The sequence below is a fragment of the Sturnus vulgaris genome, chromosome 4 (genome assembly GCF_052056855.1).
Source record: "Sturnus vulgaris isolate bStuVul1 chromosome 4, bStuVul1.hap1, whole genome shotgun sequence".
Classification (NCBI taxonomy): Eukaryota; Metazoa; Chordata; class Aves; order Passeriformes; family Sturnidae; genus Sturnus; species Sturnus vulgaris.
The window spans coordinates 25,003,317-25,025,866 of NC_142246.1; the positions used below are offsets into that span (position 1 = coordinate 25,003,317).

The 22,550-nt window shown below is 38.4% G+C and overlaps 1 protein-coding gene across 1 annotated transcript in view; it reads left to right on the forward strand.

The window, feature by feature from the left end:
• LOC148223913 (uncharacterized) overlaps positions 1 to 22,550 on the forward strand; it is a 48,811-nt gene that overhangs the window by 16,451 nt on the left and 9,810 nt on the right. Inside the window, exon 2 of the mRNA XM_088164402.1 lies at positions 6,396 to 6,465. Coding sequence (XP_088020528.1) covers positions 6,396 to 6,465 — 70 coding nt within the window. The remainder of the gene's footprint in view (positions 1 to 6,395; positions 6,466 to 22,550) is intronic.

Sequence of the window (22,550 nt, forward strand, 5' to 3'; positions counted from 1 at the left end):
AGCCAAATCTGCAGCCGTGGCAAACAGAACAACACCCCACTGGGGCAAATGGACCAGAAATATCATCTGAGGCTGAAAATAACTTCCAGAACTCTGACCAAAATTGGAGTGTTTCATAGCTGCTCAAGTTCTCTGACCACATTGAAGTGTAAGGAAAGTAAAGCAATAACAAGATGTTCTGAGTTGAGGAATAGCCACCAAGAATCCCAAACTAGCATAAAATATGCTTGAAAACAGGTCTGGTTTTTGTAACTTGGGTAAAGTGTTATTGCCAAGATTCACCTCAAGAACTAAGCAGTTATATACTATAATGTAAATGAGACTCCTGAATAGTCTTTTAAACACTAGACACTATTTGGTTCTTGTTCCCATCTGACTGTGATGGTTATTTTAGAGTAAGAGTTGACTAACTGCTTTTTGACAGAGTATTGAAAGAAGAGGTTGGAGGTGAAAAAAAATAAAGGACTAGAGGCTGAATTGTACTTGGCTCAAGTGAAACTAAGGACAAGTCTTCTTTATACATCCTGCTGAAATGAAGCATTTGAGCTAAGGAAACCTTAAGGATCCTTAAGGATCGAGGTTTTAAGCTTCTACTAAAAAAACTTTCATTGTGCTACACATACTTTGGAAATTGAGACAACCAGTTTGTTTTACACAAGCTACCAAGACTAATTACTTTTAGTGATTATTGACCTGGACCAAATACAATACACCCTACAAAAGGTGACATTGTCTTTGCACATTAATAATCCTCTACAAAAATGGCAGTCAATAGTCCATGTTTTGCAGTACTCAAAGATTGTGTACTTCTCAGAAATATGGTGGCACTATGTAGATGGTTTAAAATACCCTTAAATTTTAAAATCACGAGTGCCTTTCCAAACTTGCTTTTCTTTAGGAGAGGTCAGAGGTGGAATCTCCAGTGTCTGTGTTTGGTTTGTGGGGCAGCAATGTCAAAACCCCCACTTCCCACTGGTGTTCAGGTGCCAGTCAGAATTCATCCAGTCAGCATAGTGCTAGCTCTCCTTGACTCAGTTCATGGATGATTTCTGTGCCTATTTCCAGTTAATCCATTGTTCCATCCACCCATCCATTTTCTGAATACTTCTCCAGACAGACATTTACAGGTCTCAGGATTCTGTAGACAGTAGTGAGAATTGTTTCACTGAAGTTTGTCACTCTAGATCACAGAGCTAAGCTTATATTGAGTGTTTTCAGCTCAAGAGGCTGACTGTACCAGGACAAGGGCAAGCTCACAGCTCGTACCTGTCTCAACAAGCACTCCTTATGCTGTTTAATCTGACAATGAACAAAGGAGTGCACAGTGCAAGCATGTAACTGGGGTCCATGGCTAGCAGCAACAAACAAAACTAAACAAACAAAAAAAACCCAAACAAAACCACATTCACTATAAAAAATAAAACACCTAAACAAACTGAAACAATAAAAAGGAAATTAATACAAAATGGGACTGGGAAACAAAATGACCTTATTTCTGAAGATAATTTGGTGTAATTAGCAAGTTAGAACCATAGAATCAACAAGGCTGGGAAAGACCTTAAGATCATCAAGCCCAACTGCCAGCCTAATAGCATTGCCATGGTCACCACTAATGTCCTCAAGTGCCATATCCACATATATTTTTAATATTTATAGGGATGGTGACTGCAGCACTTCCCTGAGCAACCTATTCCAGTGCTATGTAGCCCTTTCCATGAAAAAAATTTCCCAATACCTAACCCAAACTGCTCCTGGTCGCAGCTTGAGGCCATTTGCTCTCATCCTGTCACTTGCTACATGGGAAAGGAGACCAACCCCATCTCACTACCTCCTCCTCTCAGGTAGCTGTAGAGAGTGATAAGGTTCCTCCCTGAGCCTCCTTTTCTCCAGCCTAATTCAAATCTAGTTTAAAGCTCTCTCCACAAGCCCTGCTAACTCTTAAGGTATGATTCCTTTTTAGCTTGGAGACAGGTTGACCCTATATATTCCCAGCAGACTCAGTGGCATATAAACCAACCCATAATCAAAAAAAACCCAAAATTCTGCTGCTAACATCAATCTCAAATCATCTCTTCATCTGCATGATTTTTTCATTTCCCGCCATTCCCTGCAAATGGCAGGAAAAGCTATATTGCGATCTTTAATTACGTTATGGAATACAGACAATAAAACTGGTTTTGAAATTCAGAAGACTTTCAGCTTTAATGGAAAAAAAATGGTATAATTTAGCTCTAGAGAAGTAACTAAATGCCAGACTCTACTAGCTCATCCCATAACTTTACTCCAAGTGTTCATTTTGTGCATGCACATAATCATAATGAACACTATTCTGATTCTCTGTTTTAAGAGATTGAAGTTGCACAAATATAAAACAGCTTTTTGATATCAGGTGGGTTATGCATAATTTAAAGTTTTGCCAGAATATTGTAGAGAAAAGGTATTTCACCTTACTAATTTACATGCAAAGACAAAAAGACATTCTAGGTGTTTACTTGTCCATTGACTGACCTGAAAGAGGAAGAAACGAATGAGAAAATTTGTGTAGAATGAAAATGAAAATATCATTAATTACAAAAAGTATTGCAGAAATTAAGGGATGCGTGTTCTGTGTTCTGAAATATCTCCGAAAGTTTTGTTCTATTTCAAAGGTAAAAGAGAAAAAGGTGTACCTGTCAGTACATCATGATACACTTGAAAATACCACTGCATTTATAGAGTGACAAAAACGTTAAAGTTCTCCCAGATGCTCAGGCTGACATCATGTGCTTCAAATATAATAGAAACATGCAGTGGGTTTGTAGGGTTTGTTTTTTAATTTTGACAGGTTTAAAATTAACTGTATTCTGAACAACAAATTAGAACTGTGTCACAAATTCCTTTTTTCTATGTTGCTGGCAGCAAGAACCCAAGGCAATACATCTCAAGAGATTCTTTGGTTGTGTCTGACATACCCTCTTTCTCTACCTCTTCTGAAGTAGCTTTTAAATACAGATAATACAGAGCTCCTTGTTTTTCACCTGTCAACGCCCTTCTGTTCAGAGTTGCTGCTGCTTCTTGCACATCTAGGCAAGAAGCATCTCTGGGGAAGAAGTTATGCAATGTGACCAGGAGACTCTAGGAAACCAAAAGCACCTTAGTCTAAACCTTGCTGAGCCCTGGTGTAATGAGGCAGATTTCACACATACAGGTTTTCTCCCTAATAACTGTATGAATTATCCACTGTAGTCTGCAAATATCTGGATATGCTGAACAATCTGGATACCTCAGAAACTTCAGCCTCCACATGCTCCCAGATCAGGAGACATGCAAGAAAAGCAAACTGAATGTCCCAGGAGTCACTGTGGCCCGTGTTCACTGTGAGGACCAGGATAAGTCACTGCATGGCCCTATAGCTACAAAGAGTGAGTTGCAACCCATGCCCAGGAACTGTGTCAGGAAGATCTTGATCCTGAAGAGCCTGATTTTATTTCAAGAAAGAAGGAAATGTGTACCTTACTGGAAACAGAAGAAATTTCAGTGGAGCTCACATTTCAGTGAAATTTTGCTTTGGTATTCAGGCTAGTGGAGATATTTCACTGAGGTGAAAGGATTTTTTTTTCACTTTAAAAGATAAAGGCAGGCAGAAAACATGCAGGAGCTTGTTTGAGAAGAGTAAAAATTTAACACTTTTCACTGAACCAGTCTAAAAGCTTTTAAAAAGCTATCAGAATAGGTCTTGTGACCTATAAAACCCCTTACATTTCAGTGACTGGAAGTATACTCATGATTGTAAGACTGGGAGACTGGACTGAGACTCCTCTGTTATAAAAAGAAATTGTTTAGAAATGTATTTGATCCTCTCTGGCATTTCAGTTGCTATAGTATCCACTCACATGAGCAAAGACTTTCTCGGTAGATTTCGATTGAAATTTGATCATGTTAATGCTGATAGAATTATTACAACTAAGTGGTTTCATTATCAGAAGTAAGTGGAAGGACTTGCCATTTGGCAATATCAGTTTCAAACCAAAGAAAGATGTTCAATTCTGCTGACTAGAAGCTCTCAGAATTTCTAGCTAAAAGTCTGTAAAATACAGGATTTGGAAATAGCTGCTGAGGCAATAGGTTTAACTCACTTTTGCCCTTTAATTTTAGTACAGAACAAGATATTTTGGCCAGATTGAGGAGGATGAATATTGTAAACCTTGCCACGACCTCCTTCGAAGGGGGAACATTTGCCAGCAATTTGTCTTTTTCAGATTTATGCTTGATCAGATCAGTGGGCTAAATGTTAGTCATTTCATTCCAAGTAGGTGAGCAGTATCATGCATTAATGCAGTTAGCCAGGTGTGGAGTGCAGTGGAACAGGTTAATGACATTGTGGACTTGAGAGAGGTCGGGAATATACTTTGATATAGGTAGCAGGATATCTGAGACTTATTCCATTAACTCAAATTTTAAATGTTAATGGTATTTTATTAGAAAGAAGCAGCTGGAATTAAACATGTAATAGCTCAGAGAATAGAAATATATGTACAGATACAATAAATCTTAAATGGTGACATAGTTCCTGAGTCATTATGGCATTTCTTTTCCATTAGACAGCAAGAAAAAAATATTACAAATTCCATGGATGGGTATTTATACTGGTGGTTTTATCCATCTGTTTAGCTAATCATAAGGAAACTCAGTTTCTCTTGAGTCTGTATATGTGTGTGAATATAAAAACACATATGTATATATGTGCATATTTGAAAGGCATTTATTATGTGACTCTTCAGTTAGAGGAATGGCTGTACAAACTAGTAACAATAGCTTAAAATCTGTGTTGTAACCACGTGGGATACAATGAGGTGGGTAGAGGATCTTATATGCAGTGGTTGCTATAGTTACTGTGTGTGTCTCTCTCTGTCTCTTTAATGAGGAACTAATCACTGTTCGGACCAAGACATCCATATTTTGCTCATATTCCTCTTCACCCACACCAGGCAGCATTTCTTTCTCAGGAGAAGGCACATATAGCAATATTAACCCTTTGGAGCAAAAAACTCCTTAACTAGCTAATTCCAAAACCTGCTGAGTTTAATAATGGGCAGGAATCTGCCATGCCATGGCAGCAGAGACCACTTCCCACCTCCCAACAACTAGCAGAAACCTTAAAGAGCTTCTAAGCAGTTACATATCTAACATTTCTATTTCCATGTCAGTAAATTTAATATCAGAGATGGAGAAAAAAAAGCTCAAACTTGCAAGTAGTTAATGAACAGCTTGCTACAAGGCCCCAAAACTTAGTAGCTCCTGAGACTGAAGAAAGCCACAGGCTCTATATGCACACGTAGTAGCTTTCTCCTCCTCTGAAGTTATATCTTATAGCAGTAGGAGATGAATTGTGACCCAAATCCAAGAAGGGATTGAAGGGCTCACATCCAACAGTTAGGATGCTCTGCTTCTCAAAATATCTGCCAGCTGCCTTCAGTACCTCCCTTCCCAGATCTATTTAGGTCTTTCCTTCAGGCAAAAAGGACAAGACTCAGGGCCATAAACTTGGTTGCCAAATTCCGTTTTTAGGCACAGCTGTGTTTCTGAAACCAAGTCTTATCATGTCAGAATCTCACCTGCTGATCTGATAGGTACCAATAACCTCACTACCCAGAGCAAGTGCTCTTTTACACAAAGACCAGAAGGGAAATTTACAGCTATCAAGTTTCACAGCATATTTTATCTCTAATGCGTGGGACACTCCCCCAGGAGATTGAAGAGTCTGTTATCAAATACCTTAACTCATGGGTATATGAAGAGTTATCTGAAGAATGATTATTACAATAATCAGCTAGTGACCATTTAATATCACTAAGTAAATGCAGTATTTTATCCTTTCTGTTTCTATCCTTCTGCACTATAAATGGTAAGCATCAGTGGCATTAGTCAGATTTGACAGCATGTTTTACTTAGCATAAGCTCAAGCTAAAAAATAACCAATAAAGAAAAATCTGAGTTAATACCCTGAAAACCAGGTACATCTATTACTACTGTAGCTACAACTTTCAGCATTTTCAGGTTAAATTATAGGCAAGCTTAATGTTGAAGAACAAGGGCTGTAATAAGCTTCATCATAGATTTTCCTCAGTTCAACTAACTAGCTGAAATTGCCCCTACTTGGTCTTTGCCTCAAGGAAATGAGGTTTAAAGTCACCAAGGATTCACATCTTTGTGTGAATATCTATGTTTGTCTGTATCCCTGTGAGCTCTTCCTCTTTTGCAGTCATTACCATTTATCAGATGAATATGACAGAGTTGAATGTGCTATTGTAAATACCATAAAGATGTTAAGAAATGTCTTTAACACCTTAAACATTTTTTATCCCTCCTTTATATCCTAACTTTATATCCTTAATTACACTGTATTTTTTTCCTAGTTTCATGAAGATACTAAGTCTTGTTAACATAGGCGGCCAGAGAGAGAAGCAAAGATGTGCAAGTGCCAAGGTAAAGACTGTGTTGTGATTTCAATCCATCTGCACCAGGGAATCCAGATACAAGACATAAGAAATGGGTTTCATCCGTTTCAACAATGGGCAACATTTTACTGAGATTTTAAAAATCAAGCTAAAATAAAATAGGTTTATTATTTTATGTCTGATACAGGAAAAGTATGGTTATCAATTTAGCAAAGGTTTCTGACTGTTCTTAACAATTCCTATATTATTTGGAAGAATAAATTTAAATTTAGCATGCTAGTTCTTAGATAGAAGAAATGACATCATAAAACCTGACAAAAATATGATTCAACTGTCATTGCAGAAAGTCACTGCAGTCTAAAGGGATTTTTACATCCTCTGGGAACAGCAATACAGAAGAATTTCAGGACAGAACACAGATAAAATAGCCTTTCTTTTTTCTCTACTTTCAGTTTCCCTGGTGTTTGTTAAAAAAAAAAAAAAAACAAAAACATTGGTTCAGTATCATGTATAACTAATATATATATTAATATTGTTGAAGGTGAATTTAAGATTAGTCAGATCAATTTGGAGGCTTGCAGTCTAACTGCTGAGTGGTTCACCTTGGTCCAGCAAGATACATACATTAAACATACATTAAAAATACCATAAATGTTAATAGGAGTTGACAACCCTTTAGGGTTTTTTCTTAGTATTTTTTCACTTGTTAATGGTCTATTTACACAACAGTAAGAAGCAAGAAAGTAGCTGATGAGAAAGAAATACTGTACAAGCAAGAGACAACTGCAACAATTCTTGTCTGTCTGTAGAAATCTTTTCCTAAAATATCATTTTGCCTTGTTAGCTAAGACCTTTCATTTTAGTAAATCAAAAAAATAGGAAAAAAATAATTATTCAGACAAGCATGTGATATGTGCATATTAGCCAAAGAGTGATAGACAGTTGCATAAGAAGAAAAAGAAAAGAACTTTTAAGAAAATTATAGCACCATTAATTCATGAAAAGGTTATTGTTTTTGAACATGCTCCTTGTTGTTCAAAGGTCTGCACTGATAGCTGCAATTATTTAAAACAAGACTAATTATGTTCCAAACAAAGTGAAGCAGATAGTGAGCCTGTTGATAAAGTAGGTGGCATCATTCTATCATCGGTTTCAGCATTCTCTACCTGGTAAATTAGAAATACATTTGTTTCTACAGCAAGATTGAAATTTTACCTGCTATTATATATATTTCTCTGAATTTCAAATATGTAAGAATATGAATGCTGCAATGAACAGAGTCATCCTGGCTAGATCCTTCTTATACATATTCCTTGCACTGGGAAGACAGCACTGTGAATGTTACTAACAAGGCAGCTAATAAGTCACCCTCTTAGCTGTAAAATGTTTTATAAGACCAGCACTTATCTATTTGCATATGAAAGACAAAAAGAAACAATTAAAATAATCTCCAGAAGACCAATGTATTTTATCATTGCAGTTCTACATATAATTTGTCATATCACATTAGCTTTTTCTTGTTAGAGTATTATGCAAAGCATAACCGTTTCTTCCCAACACATTCTTCTGTGTGGCAAATGAACAAATTGTGTATTTTAAACACTTCTGCTTTGTTTAAAATAGAAAGTGGGTCACTGGGTTTGCAGATAATTTAATTTAATTCTCTATTGTCCTATATGTCTTGTTATCAAGTTGAGCATTAGATGCAACTAAATCAAACAGTGCTGTTTAATCATAGGGGCCGGCAAACAGGCAACTGCACTTCATAGCAGGTGGCTGGGGACAGCAGAAACTGCTCACACCTCGAGTGGCCCCACGGACTGGCAGGCAGAGTAACACGCATGAGAGGCACATGCAGACCTTTCTCCTTCCTGCCCGCCCTGGTGAAAGGAGTGTTAGCACAGATAATCGCCACAGCGAGGGTCACCCGTTCAAACACAGCAATCTTCACACTCCTCTGCCGCTGGGTTGGGAGTCTGAGTTGTTGAGAGATGGGCTGACCTTCCCCTCTATGCCTTTCCTACCCACTGAGTGACTTCCTCAATGGGACAGTAACAAAGGCTGGCAGCATCCCCGTTAGCTCACAAAAAGACCAGTAATTTTTGAAAAATTAGGTAACTTCTACATCTGCAAATTCTCAGTCTGGGCATTTATGAAGTCTGAAGTAATGGTGCATCAAGCTGCAGATCCCGTTTCTGCTCACATGCTTTTTCATCAGGAACCATCTTGTGGGGAAAATGGGAAGACATTACCACCTTAAAAACCTCAGAGAGCAGAAATCAACAGAATGGGTTTTACTCCACTTGAGGGCATCCTCATTAAAATCAGGTGAATCTTCTCAGCTTATTCCCATAACTAAGGGCCAGCAGGAAGGGACATCCAGCTTCAGGGTAGGACAGTTTATCAGGAAATCATATGACACTGATATTTGAATATCTATAATCTCATCAATACCAATAAAGAACACAAAATTATCTCTGCAGAAGTCCACAGAGAGAACTTATTAAAGTGGAACACTCTATATTCAAACTGAAAAAACAAACCAGCTAAAATATGTAAGTAATCAAATGCTAGTAACAATAAAGTGTAGCAAAAATGGATTTGACTAGAACATGCCTTCTGGGTATGTTCACTTCCCTTGTAAACAGAAGAGTAAGGTCTCGGGTACTGTAAGGCAAACAAACCCAGTGAGCATCTACCAAAGGTGACTGCACCACAGAGCAGCAGCTGCATTGCAAGCAGACCTCAGCACAGAAACAAGCATCTCATGATCCTTCTCAATTTATCATCTCCTCACCAGAGACTTCAAACATGGAGAGCAGCTAAAAACTGAGATCCTGACATCCTGACTTTTGCCATTTGAGGTGTAGAAGGATAGAAACAGAAAAGTGCTATAGCAACTCCACTCCTGTAATGTGCTAGATAAGGTTATAAAAATGAAAATGATACAGTTGAATATAGCCATTATTTTCTAAACGAGAAGTATGAGATAAAGAATTTCGTTTTCCTATTCAGAACTAGCACTGATATTTGCTGAAGTATCTATTTTTGCTATAAAACGCTATACCAATATTATCCTAATTTCATTAAATACCACAGTATTAGGTTAACTGCTCCAACCTCAAGAGAGAAGAAAAAAAAATAAAGGAAAAATCGGGGAGAAAGAATTTAGATTTAAAATTTACTATGGAGTTGTTTGAGTTTGGGGATTCTTTTTTGTTGATTTGCTTTTTGGTTTTGGGTTTGGGTTTCTTGCATAGACATATTCATCTTTGTACAAAGGCAGTAGAAAAAGTAACATGGAGTTTATCTATCAGAGTTTACAGAACTCTGTATTTGATTGTTCTTGATTTTATTGCCATCTGGGTGTTCTGCAAGGTCATGTTTCTGTAATGTCAACATAGTGCAAAACAGTGATAAATTGGACAGCTATTAAGCTATATTGTAGGATCTTATGCCTTTATTTTTGGCAATCTCGAATATAACAAGAGGCTATGCACAATATTATAAAACTTAGGCAGGTGTAGTACAGAACTGCTAGTATGATAAAGATGGCTTCATAACTCTACCTTTTCAACAGCTCTGAAAGGAAGAGAAAAAGACTAACAAAAAAGCCATGAAGTTCATTCATGCCTGGCTGGACTCAAAATTAGCTACTGTCATTCCCATATAGACTCAACAGCTTCACACAATGCTCTTGGTTAAGCCTCAGTTTGAGAATACGTAGAGTTGACTTCATACATATGCACTATTTTTCTAAATGGCTTCATTTTTATGGCAGAAAAGTTTTATGGAATCTTCAAAGCTTATTTTTTCCTTCATTGGCCCTTTTGTGAAATATCCTTTTTACTTTCATCAGAGTTTAATAGCAACTAAAGTTCTGTTTCAAATAAGTACAAGCAGCTCTACCTTCTACAGAGAGGTCTAAAAACTCTCCGAACTGCCTCTTAATTAATTAATTTGGAGAATCCTAACACCTATATAGTAAATAAAAAGGTATTTTTCTTTACCATTAGCAGTCTTTTGAAAGACAGCTGCTGCTGTAAGGAAATTGGTTGGTCACTACTGGACTGTCAGTCCAAGTGACCATAGATATTGTCTCCTCAGATCACATTTTACATCAGACCACAGCTGGAGTGTTTGCTTAAACCGATACTATTTATACACCATCTCACTGTTCAAACACAATGTTGAGAGTGAGTTTTCTGTGATTTATATTAAGACAAATAGCATTTGCACCTTGTTATGGTTTAATTTCATTTTTAAAAATAATGTTTGAGTTTATTTTGAATTTTTTGGCCAACGTATTAAAATAATGTTATAGTTCTGATTTGGCAATTTAAATATACTTATTTTTTAACATAGGTGAAACCAGCACGCACCTATACATCCCAAGAGATTTGGCTAAAGGATTTGGAGATGATCTTCTCTACCTTAAAGGAGAGAATCTGAGATGAAAATTCCGTCACCTTCCAGTTGTGTGTTTTTCTTAAAATTTGGAGATTCTAGACAAGAAACTACTTTAGATCAGAAAACTCCTCTGTAGAAGGGTTTAAATGAGAGTTGTAGTCACCTCTAGAGAGGGCAGAGGTTAAACCCTGCTCCACCTCACATGCAGATCACAGTGAAGCTCAAATCAGTGACATAACTTTTGTTTAAACCGTGGAGTCTCTAATTTACCTATAAAAGAAAACTAAGGAAAATTTTGTGACCTAGCTACAGCTGCTGCATGATTTTTGTAGCCTTCCTGACTTAGGTGACTGCCAGAGCAGGGATATTGTTCATTGCTGTTTTAATGTGGCTGCCTTACTAGATCTTATCTTAATCATCCTGAAATATCCTGACTCATATCCAGATTCTCAAGAAGTCGTGAATGGTGCAATCTCAGCAAGAAAGCCACGTGCTCAGAATGGAGATGCACCAGCAAAATTTAGAAAAGAAACACATGTAGCTGGGTATGTAGATGTGCATCTATCCGTCAGGATAGTCCTGTATCCTTCTGAGCAATATAACTTGATTGTATGTTTTAACCAAATGTCTTGGTTTCAGCCAGAACGGGGTTAATCGTTGCAGCATCCAGGAGGGGGCATGGCCAGGAGCCAAAGGTTGATCTATCCCACCTCATGTCATTGCTGGGCAGGGCGGGGAAAGGAGTCTCTGCTGGAGAGAAGCTCCCATCTGATTGAATAAGCCTGATGGGTAACACTGCTTCTGAGCAATCACATGGGAATTGTTGGCCCACCTTGCACACTTTCTTATCAACATTGCTGCTCTTACTGTTCACTTTCTTATCTCATTTCTGTTTGCAGTAAATTGTTCTTATCTCAACCCATGATTTTCACTTTTGTGCTTTCAATTCTCCTCTCCATCCTGCTACAGGGAAAGGGGGAGAGCAAATTAGACATGCATGGTTTAAAAAGTCTCAGTGCAAGCACTAAATTGGAGAGCATCATTCCTGAGCCATGACACCAAATTAAAGACATGAATATTAATTATGTACCAGTCAAATGATATGAAAAGAGATTGAGAGCAGTGCACATTAGAAAAATACATTTCAGAAGGAAACCTAAGACTGCCCATTGTAGCTTCTTGGACTAATTTTAATTAGCTTGGAATTGCAGGAGCAACAAATGACCAAATCATGATAGTCTTATAAAAACATATTTACCAAGTGTAGAAAACAACAATTTTTAATTCGTAGTCTGATGCTTAGAGGAATATCAATTTCCAAGGTATAAAATAATTGAAAGGAGATCAGAGTATTGCTTCTCTGGAACAAGAAAAGTATGAACATCTGGCTTTTCACAAGTAGTCTCCTGTACCATTTACATCTCTCCAATGTGAGGACAAGAAAGCTTCAAACTGTAATGTAAGAGTGTTTGAAATCCGTTTGACTTTTTTTCATGCACAACAGAGAAAGAAAACAACTTTATGTATTTCAAGGAAAAAAGTATTATTTACAGGCTCTTTGTCTGCTTTTGTTGAATTCAGGTAAATTTGAAGAAAGCCAATCTACCTTTTGGCTTCCAGATAAGTGATCTTAAGAACAGTAATTAAATTAGAATTATGAAAAAAGAATGAAAAGTTATCAAACTCAGGATAAAGTGAATTAAAATAATTATCAGTCAATCACCTTTTTCTTCACCTGACATTGAATCTCCAATATATTAGATACTAATTAGGTTATCAGTCAGCTGTCATGTTTTAGCTTTAATCTGATAGGACCACACAAGCAGAGTATATATAAGAAGGCTACTAACTATCCTAACTACACTAGTGGTCTTACTCTGCATCAGCTTTGTTTCAAGTTCATCTTTCCTCAATATAGATGACCAAAATCAGATTATCATTTCCCAAGAGGAAGTCTCACCATGTTCTTATACCTAAATGCATTTTAGAATGTAATAGAATTAAGAGAGTAAAGTATTTGCTAAGTTTGCTTATTAAAGCTCTGAAAAGTTGTTGTATCAGCTGGACCCCCAAACGTTGTCTCTTTACCCCATTGGTACAGTACAGCCTGGCACCACATACTCTCACTCCAGGCTGGGTTCCACTGGTACAAATATTTACCAGTCCTGGTTTTATTTGCAATTATCTGTATCATACCTAGAATACCGGGTGGTAGACACTCCACTCTTATCTATTGTCATTTTTTAATTTTGAGGTTTGGCTCCACAAGTATCTTTCTTGGAACTGAAGAAAAAGGGCTCCTGAACCCTGAAAGAACTTGCTACATTTGCCAAACATCAGAATAAAAAAGCAACATGAACAAATGAACTGAAGATCAGGAGGTGATTTTAATGATTGCATAGCTACCAAGCCTTCAGAGTATGTAATTAACATAAATGAGATGAAATCTCATAGGGAATGTGTATGTCTGGAATTAAGCATGATTTTTAAGAGCTGTCCCACAGTGAGAGTTTAGCTGCTGAACACAGAAATTCCACAGTGAGGTTGAATTAGAATTTTTATATTCTTTAGAGAGCCTTAATGCAAATAAAAAGAATTTTAAAGTTCCTGGGATCAGAGGCTAGAATCTCTTGGTGGATGATGCTGACACAACATAAATTGGTTGATGCCACAGCAATAGGAGTCTATGAGCCTGTTATGAGCCTTTTGTCTTGATGGTTTCTCAAGCAATTACTTAGCAGCACTGAAGATGAGATTAAGCAAACTAAATTAGAAAAACACTCATATATTTTACTTCCATTCATCACCAGTAATTGCCAGTTAAATTTAAATTTGTTCACATTCTGGATGATAAAGTAAAAATGTCCTTAGTGGAAGTATTTGACTACTTATCAACTCAGGGGAAATTGAGCTATTTATGGAATGTTAATGCTCAGACCATCTGAAAAGAAAAGCACATATTAATCCTTTACATATTAAGATTTACGCTGTTTTACAAAAATGTGTTAAGATTAAAAAGAAAAAAAAACCTGCAAACGGAAATGCCTATTAAATATGTAACAGCTTTTCATGCTAAACTGATCACAAAAGAGAAAAAAGTGATACAGCATATGAACTAACACTAAGTGAAGAGACAAGGCTTTCAAATATATTCTGCAATAACTTTTTTTTAAAGTTAGAGTTACGCAATGAGCAAAAATCAATTTGCAGTCAATACACAGCATGTGATGTGACTTGGAGATAAATAACTAAGTTATAAAGTTATAAACACTGAAAAGCTCTATAGTGACCTAGCCAGGAACAGAAAAAAGGGAGGATCAAATTGCTTACTGGCACAGCATGGCTTTGATCATGCTGTGATCAATCCAAACTTGGTATGATTTCTGTGACATAGATGAAGGAGAACAGCTACAAGCACAGAAACAGTTGGAGGTTGCAGACTGTCCAAGGCGTTCTCCAGGGGACTCAAAACTGGGTGCCCTTATTTAAGAGGTGCCTGCTCTGTCAGCAGGTTGGATATTCTCCAGTTGCTTTGGAGGGGCAGTGGATCCAGCCTAAAGAAATCCTGCCTTTCAGATTACTAATTATCATAGAGTCAGTAATGCATTACCTAGAGCTCACAGCTGCAGCTGAGAGCTGGCTCACATTCAGCCAGCTTGACACCTGAAGAGACAAAGTTGGCATCTGCTTGAAAACTCTAGGTAGATATACCAAGGGCCAAACGATACTCTTCTTTTCTCTCTGGCATCCATAAAACTTTAACATTGTGTATCTGCACAGTGGAACAGCTTTAACACAGGTCACAACTTCCCCAATGCTCTGTGCCACTTGAGGGCATTCCCCTGGGACAGGAGAGATCTGCTGAAAGTGTTTAATCTAGACTTCCTTCTTCCCAATAGTGTGACTGAACCTTTACATGCAAACCAACTTCTTTTCCCAACACAGACTTCTACCACATTATTGCAAGGGACCCTGTACTATCCATTAGTGAACCTAAAAATGCCTGGATTTTCAGTTTTGTACATAAATTTATGCCTAGGTGGTATTTGGTAGGAAACTGTAAGGGAAATGTCCCTTCAGATTGATGAGAAGCTGATCTGCCAAGTCTAAGCATTGATAAACCAGGCAGATACATAAGTGCAATAACCTACATCCTCACTGATCTGAGCTATCTAGAGTCAGTTTGCAGTGCTGGAGTTGTGGCAGGACCCCTTACAGGCTTGTTTGCCACCCTTTACATATCAACTGTGTCTACCCTTGGTTATGTGCTTTTACTAATCAGCTTTCCTCTGTAGTAGAGATCAGGCCATATTCCTTTCCAAGGCTGATACAGTAGTCTTAAATATGTAGGAGAAATGAGACCTTTGATGCCCAGTGCTGGATGTGACACATTGATAGAAACATGGCAAGGTTTGAGTTGGAAGGGCCTTTAAAGATGGCCTAATTCCAACCACCCTGCCATGGGAAGGGACACCTTCCTCTAGACTGGGCTCCCCAAAGCTTCATCCAGCCTGGTTTGGATGCTTCCAGGGATGGTTCATCCACAGCTCTGGGAAACACTTTCCAGTGCCTCATTACCCTCTGGGTAGAGAATTTCTTTCTAATACTAATGTAAATATTCCCTCCTATAGTTTGAAGCTATTCCCTCTTGTCCCATCACTACATGCCCTTGCAAAAGGTCCCTCTCCAGCTCTCTTGTAGCCACTGTAGATACTGGAAAGCTGCTATAGGATCTCCCAAGAGATTTCTCTTCTCTAGCCTGAACAACCTCAAGTCTCCCAGCCTGTCCTCATAGGGGAAGAAGTGTTCCAGTCCACTGAGCATCTTCATGACCCTCCTGTGGACTCATTCCAGTTGGTCCATGACTTTCTTACACTAGGTGCTCCAGAGTTGAATGGAGAACTCCAGGTGGGGTCTCATTAGAGTGGAGTAGAGGAGCAGAATGACTTCCCTTAACCTGCTGGCCATGCTGCTTTGGCAATAGCACAGGACATGGTTGGCCTTCTGGGATCCAAGAACACATGCTGGCTCATGTCAAGTTTCTTGTCCAACACACCAAGTATTTCTCCATAGCCCTTCTCTTGATCCATTCTCCATCCAGTCTGTACTTCTGTTTGGGATTGCCCTGACCCAGGTGCAGGACCTTGCACTTGGTGTTGAACACAGGCCCACTTCTAAAAATTGTTAAGGTTCCTCTGGATGGCATCCCTTTGGAGGGTACAGACTTGCTCTGTCGACTATCAGTCTCCCCAGGATTTTAGGTACCACATGAGTAGGTCTAGTCAAGCAAAAAGGGATTTGGGGGCTATCCTGAAGGCAAACTGCTGTGGTGACTTAGGATGGTCTTGAACTGCTGTGTTTACATCACAGCCATTAGACATGTCTCCACAAAAGTTATCTCTGAGAGGCATGATTATCATGCAGCACAAACTGGACACTCCAAACAGGAAGAAATGCAGGCAGTACCTGCACTGGCACAGGCATGCTGCTTTGCTGATATTCCTGCAGTGCATCCTGAACCACGGATCTCTGCCTGGTGCTGCCATGTCACATGCCACCTCAGGGTCTCCATGGTGCATTCAATCCCCCAAGGCAGAGGTTGCTTTAAAATAGTTTGGATTTTTTAAATGACTTGGCAGGTTTCACATTTATATCTACACTCTATTTCACCAAGATGACACAGCCAAAATATTCTTCTACTCTGTTTTTACTCTATTAATGTTGATTTTTTTCAGGGATGGTGAAGTCCGTTGGCAATTTCCCATAGTAGAACAGCTTTACACTAGAAAAACTGATAGCAGAGCATGTGGAGTTTCCAAATTTAGTTTTTTTAATTTAAACCAATAGGCCATGACAAGCAGTGAATTTCTTGAATGGTTATTGCAGGCTGCAGGAGGCATTAAAAGGTACAAGACAGAAAGCCAAATGGTTTTTTAAGCACTCAAGCAGAGTGAAGCTCAACTGGAAATGAATTAACTGGAGTGTGTTATTGCTACTGTAACTTGAAATTCAAGTTTCAAAACAAAACAAGGAGAGCTGTATTTTAAATAACAAATAATACTGGAGAAATGCAAATTAGGAGATGATAAAGGCAAACATTTTGATAAAGGCTTATGTATAATTTCAGACAGATCACAATTTTGATGCTTAGAATCTTGAAAGAGAAAATTTGTGAGACTCTTCAAAGCTACACTCTCTACCTTGGTCATGGTTTTTAATGAGTTTTAAAAGATAAAAACTGTTACTAAGTAAAAAGTATCCAAAAGCATTTAATTATGAGAAAAAATGAAAATAATTAGCTAGAATTCCACTTAGTCATGTATTTAGAAAATATATTTGGTATAATATTAATTAAGTTCAAGTTTTCCCCAAAGTTTGTGCATTTAATTCTGACTACCATTACAATAAGGTGAAGGTCAGGGTAGTAACACTTCTAAAGTTTGCTGCTATACCCAAATTATTCTTTATTCAAGAGGGTTGATCTCTTTAAGAGTTCTTCCTCATTTCTAGACTCAAATTAGGTGCTGCGAAGCCCAAAAGCAAGTAAGCCCCTTTTGTATCTAAACCCAAGCAGGTACTGGTGTTCCCACTGTGAAGTTGCCCAGCCTTCAGTGATACAACTCTAGTCTTGCAGCTACCATATTAGCACTCAAAAATTTTTGTAGTTTAAAAACTTACAACAGAAGTATCTAAAGCTGTTCTCATGTGAGTTTAAGTTGAAAGTTAAAGCTGAGATTGGCGTAACTAGTGCTGTGGATGAATAAGAACCCTAGAAGATGGGAGATCTGTGGCAATTTCTCATTGTAGAGGGCAATGGATTTGAAGGAAAAAGTCTGCATCTACTAATGGCAGCCCCCTACCTGGATTTTAGTGGAGCATTTAATTTACAGAGCATTTGATTTAACTATGTAAACATATACTTAAAGTTGAAAGAGATACAGCAACTGGATAGCATGAGTCAGGGAGCCAGTAACCATCCCTGTGAGGGTAATACTGAAAACTGGAAAAGAAACAATGTGGGACACCTAAATGTTTCACTGAAGTATCAGAAAAACCCAAAGATCCTCTGGATAAGATCTTGCAGGAATGTATCCATTTCAGTCTCTTAAATTTTTCATTGAAAAGTGAGAGGGATTTTATTTCAATTTTATTTTAACAGCAGAAAAGCTGTGTAAAGGTAACAAGCATTAACAAGCTGGCAGAAAAGAAGTCTGAATATACTACATTCTGGTTGTTTCTTCCTTCCTCCATTCCCATTTTACTGCAGCCTTTTCAAAAGAAAAAATGATCCACAGCATTTTCCAAGCATGGATTGTGATGTGGAAAGCTACCCTTAACATAACAGCTTTCAATGTCCCTTTTGCTAGCTTAATTGTATACCTGCCTTGGAAATCTCACCTGTTGCTCTTTTGACTCACAGGATGAGCCATTGACATGCTGTCAAAGTTTTACTTCTCTAGAATTGCAAGAACCTGGATATATCCATTACCTAACAAAATGTCTGAAAATCCAGGATAATATTCAACTTAAAAATTTAAAGCTGACACAGTTTTGATTAAGCATTTTTTTCAGAGCATACACTGTGCAATATTAATTGTAGTCCCTTCTTGCACACACATTCACAGCTGAAAGAAGATTGCTGTCACTGGGAAGCATGGCTGCCTTTCTGGGCCCTGTGGCACAATAAAATCTCAGATCTAGAGGCCTCATGGTCGTTGCATCTGATAAGTAATGCATCTTCATAGAGCAGAGAGATGGGCTGCAAGAGACTCCCTGTCTTTTGAGCACTAGTTATGTGTTACAGCATCACATCCCACCACTGTGGCCTCATGTTGGCAGTAAAGTCCTTCTGCTTTACAGGTGGCAGTGCTAAGTGTAAGCCTTTAAAAGTGGGAAAGTGCATCCTCACCAACCACGATGTGAGGTCCAGCATGGGCTATGTTATCAATGACCTTCCTTTGCCTACTCAGGACAAAATTCACATTTGGACAGGTACAGTTAACATTGATTTTGGTCCCCTTCAAATTTTTATGACCTGGGATCAGATATGGGATTTTAGTGAGCAGAAGTAATCGTGGTGTATTTTAATATCCCTTAAGTAATTCTCCCTCACCAAAAAAATATAAGAGCAATTTTCACTTCTTTTATAGAAGAGTAACGCTAAAAGGTGCAGAAAACAAAATACTGTTTTATATTTACTTTGAATTATATTAAAATAATGGTCAAGATAAAAAGGAATTGTGGCTGGTATCTGGATGACGGCTAACAACAATTTACGCATTTACAGATTGCACAGTTTAAACAAATAGACATGAGTAAATCCTGAAATATATGTGACAGATGTGCACATGAAAAAGATAAATAAGGAAAGGGACTGACAAGATTTAGAGATCCAAGGGCAGCTGAAAAATTTTAATTTATTTTTGCTCCAGTTTGTGCATTTTGTCAAATTCTAATTTATGTTATCTCCAGTTTAAGACAAATAAAAATCTTTAATTTAAATTGCTACCACTCTCAGATGGGCACCAAGACTTCTATGCAGTCATGACATTTGAACTCCTCACAAGATCAGACTAGAACAAAAGAAATTAAACGTACTTTTCCTTCTATGTAGACTTTACAGAAAGTCTTTTTGTAATTTTCTAATTACAAAAAATCATCAGTTTGGAGAGGAAAATGAGAATTCAAATCATAATACCTTGGCTGGAAAAGGAGAATATCACTGGCTCACACATGCTCCCAAAGAACTATTAAGAAATCAAGTCGATTGTGGTGTGCAGTCATTGTTTGTAGTATCAATATTCCCTTAGCTGAAGAGGGATCAGCAGCAAACTGACACTAAACTCTGGAGACAAATCTTCTTTCTCTTCAGCCAATTTCTCTTTGCAATAATTAACAACTGTTATTACACTAAATTCCTTTGGAATGCAAAATGTTCATCAATCAAAAAAAAGCCAAAACAGTGGATACAGAAAAGACCTGACTTCTTGGAGCTCTCATTTTTCTCTCTTATTTGTTCCATGTAAAAACAAAAAGGTCTCAGTATAGTTACAAGAAATGTGAAACTTACTTTGTGGGAGAACAAAACAATGATCTGAAGATAACTAACCAAGTACATCAGCTACAGTCACAGTTTATTTGTGTGTTAATCATGAGTCTGATGAATGCAAACTGTTGACTCGAAGTGTTCCCTGAGAAGTTCAGAGGTCTCCTTGATCACATAAATGAATAGTAAGTGGGGCACTGACTATATTGGTTATATGTTGTGCAGAATTTTCCAAACTTGGGAAGGGAAGACCTTTAACATCAAGAAAATAAAAGACAAAAAGACTCAGATGAAAAATGAAAGTCTTTCTGAAAGACTGTTCCCCCTACATTTTGACAATGTATTCAACATTCATCTCTTAATAAGCTATTTGAAGACTGGCAAATTAAGAATAACACAGTGTGGCAGAAGTGGGCCACCACTTAATTAAATATGCATGACCAGTGGGAACCATTTGTGTGTGAAAAGTCACTTTATTTCCATGGTTCTGAATAAAGACAGTTTTGATGAACTTTGGTTCATGAACAGCTTAATTGATAGACAACCTGTGTCCAAAGACAGTGGACCCATTAATCAAGATAGTATCAACCAATTTACCAGCAAGTAATTTTGTGAATATGAGCTAAAACAACAGGGATTCTGAAGGACCTAATGGTCCTCATCACTTCAACCTAGAGCATTTCCTTAAGCTGTGCTTGGAAAGGTGTTAGTGCCCCAGACTGGACTTAGACCTAACACCACCTCCCAGGAGGTTGCTCTGATGCAGGAATCTCAGTCTCTCTTCTGCATCAATTTTCCTCTGCTTGGCACACTAGCACCTCCCTGTCCAATTATAGCCACCAGATTTAGCACAGCAATCCATATTTGCTCCCTCTCTTTGGCCCACTCCATGGAAAGCAAAGAACAAAGTCATAACCTCCTCACCCCAGAATAACCTGGAGCAATGTCTTCCTGCACACAAGAAATTGCTGGATCCAGACAGCAGTGATAAGAAATTTTTTATTACTGTCACAATTTTTAAAAAAGGGAAAAATGGTAAACATCTTTGAAGTCTTTTTCTGTCTTTTCTCTCAGAGTTCACAGTATCTCACTACTCAGCAGCTAATTAGCATCATGTTGAAAAACAGTGCTGTGAGTCAGTGCCAAATGACAGGGGAGGAGAGAGGGCTAGAGACTGGTTCAAGCACACACTCCTTCCTCTGCAGCCTGACCACAGGCACAGGGAAGGGAGGAACCTGACTAAGAGAAAGCATCATGATTTCTGATTTACTGGCAAGCCACAGACATGATAATGGCACTCTCGGTGCTTCTCACCTCTTTTGCAATATTTTTCAAGCAGGAATTTGGAACTGAAATAATTAAACAACATAATTAGACATTTTTTTTTTAACTCTGTGGGCCAACGTGTTGGCTGAGGCTTTGCAAATGACGAAAACCACAGCTGCCATGTTCAGCTTTGGGAGCAGCTCAGCTGCACTATGTGTCATCAGTTCCCATCCTGCTCTCTTGTTTTAATTAGACTCTCTTGCAGGCAACAAATCAGACTGATATTCTTTCTAAATACTGCAAGCGCCCAGAGCAAACTGTGAATACTAAGGGAAAAACAAAGAGACAAACTAGATGTTTATGTTCTCATATATGAGATACAAGAACTTTACCAATACTGTCAAATCTATTGAAATAGCCACGTTCAAAAGTGGCATGCTTCTGTTGCAGTAGTGTTACTTAAAAATTATTAGGCAGAAATTCATCTGGCAAAGAGATTTTCCCTGTGCTCAGGCTTGGATTATGAAAGGCTCCTGGCACAGGTCCTACCTCTACTGTTCCTTCTTCAACATTTCTTCCCACCAAGGGGACAATGCCAGTGTATTGCCTGTGGTAGCAGCAAGGAAAGAATGGATGTGGCAATAGGGATATGTTGTCCATGCCTCCTCCCATTCTGCTCAGTAAATACCACAACTCCTTTAATTTTAAAATCCTCAATTGTCTCACTTTTCATCAAAAGCAAGGGATCAGATCAACTCCATTTAGTTAAAGTCACCATGAGAAAATTATTTGTCCTTCTTCAGGTGGGAGCACCGCACACTCCAGACTCTAAAACAGAAACATTCCTCTTTGCTTTTATTCATCCCTCTTTCCCCCCTCAAAAAAAAATCTCCCCTAAAATTAGAGATATGGGAAACCACCAACCAGATGAAGTTCAACAAAGACAAGTGCTGGATTCTGCGTCTGGGATGAGGCAAGCCTGGATGTATGGACAGACTGGGGAATGAGAGACAGGACCACTTACAGGGGGTCCTCATCAATGACAAGATGAGCCAGCAGTGCCCTGGCAGCCAGGAGGGCCAAGAATGTCTTGGGGTGCATCAGGCACAGCATCACCAGCCAGGCAAGGGAGGGGATTGTCCTGCTCTGCACTGCACTGGGGCAGCCTCACCTCAAGTCCTGTGTGCAGTTTTGGGTGCCACAATATGAGAAACACGGAAAGTTATTAGGGAGTGTCTGAAAGAGGGCTATAAAGATGGTGAAGGGTCTGAAGGGAAAGCCATCTGAGGAGAGGCTGAGGTCACTTGCCCTGTTCAGCCTGGAGAAGACTGAGGGAAGAACCTCACTGTGTTCTTCAACATCCTCACAAGGGGAAGTGGAGGGGCAGGTAC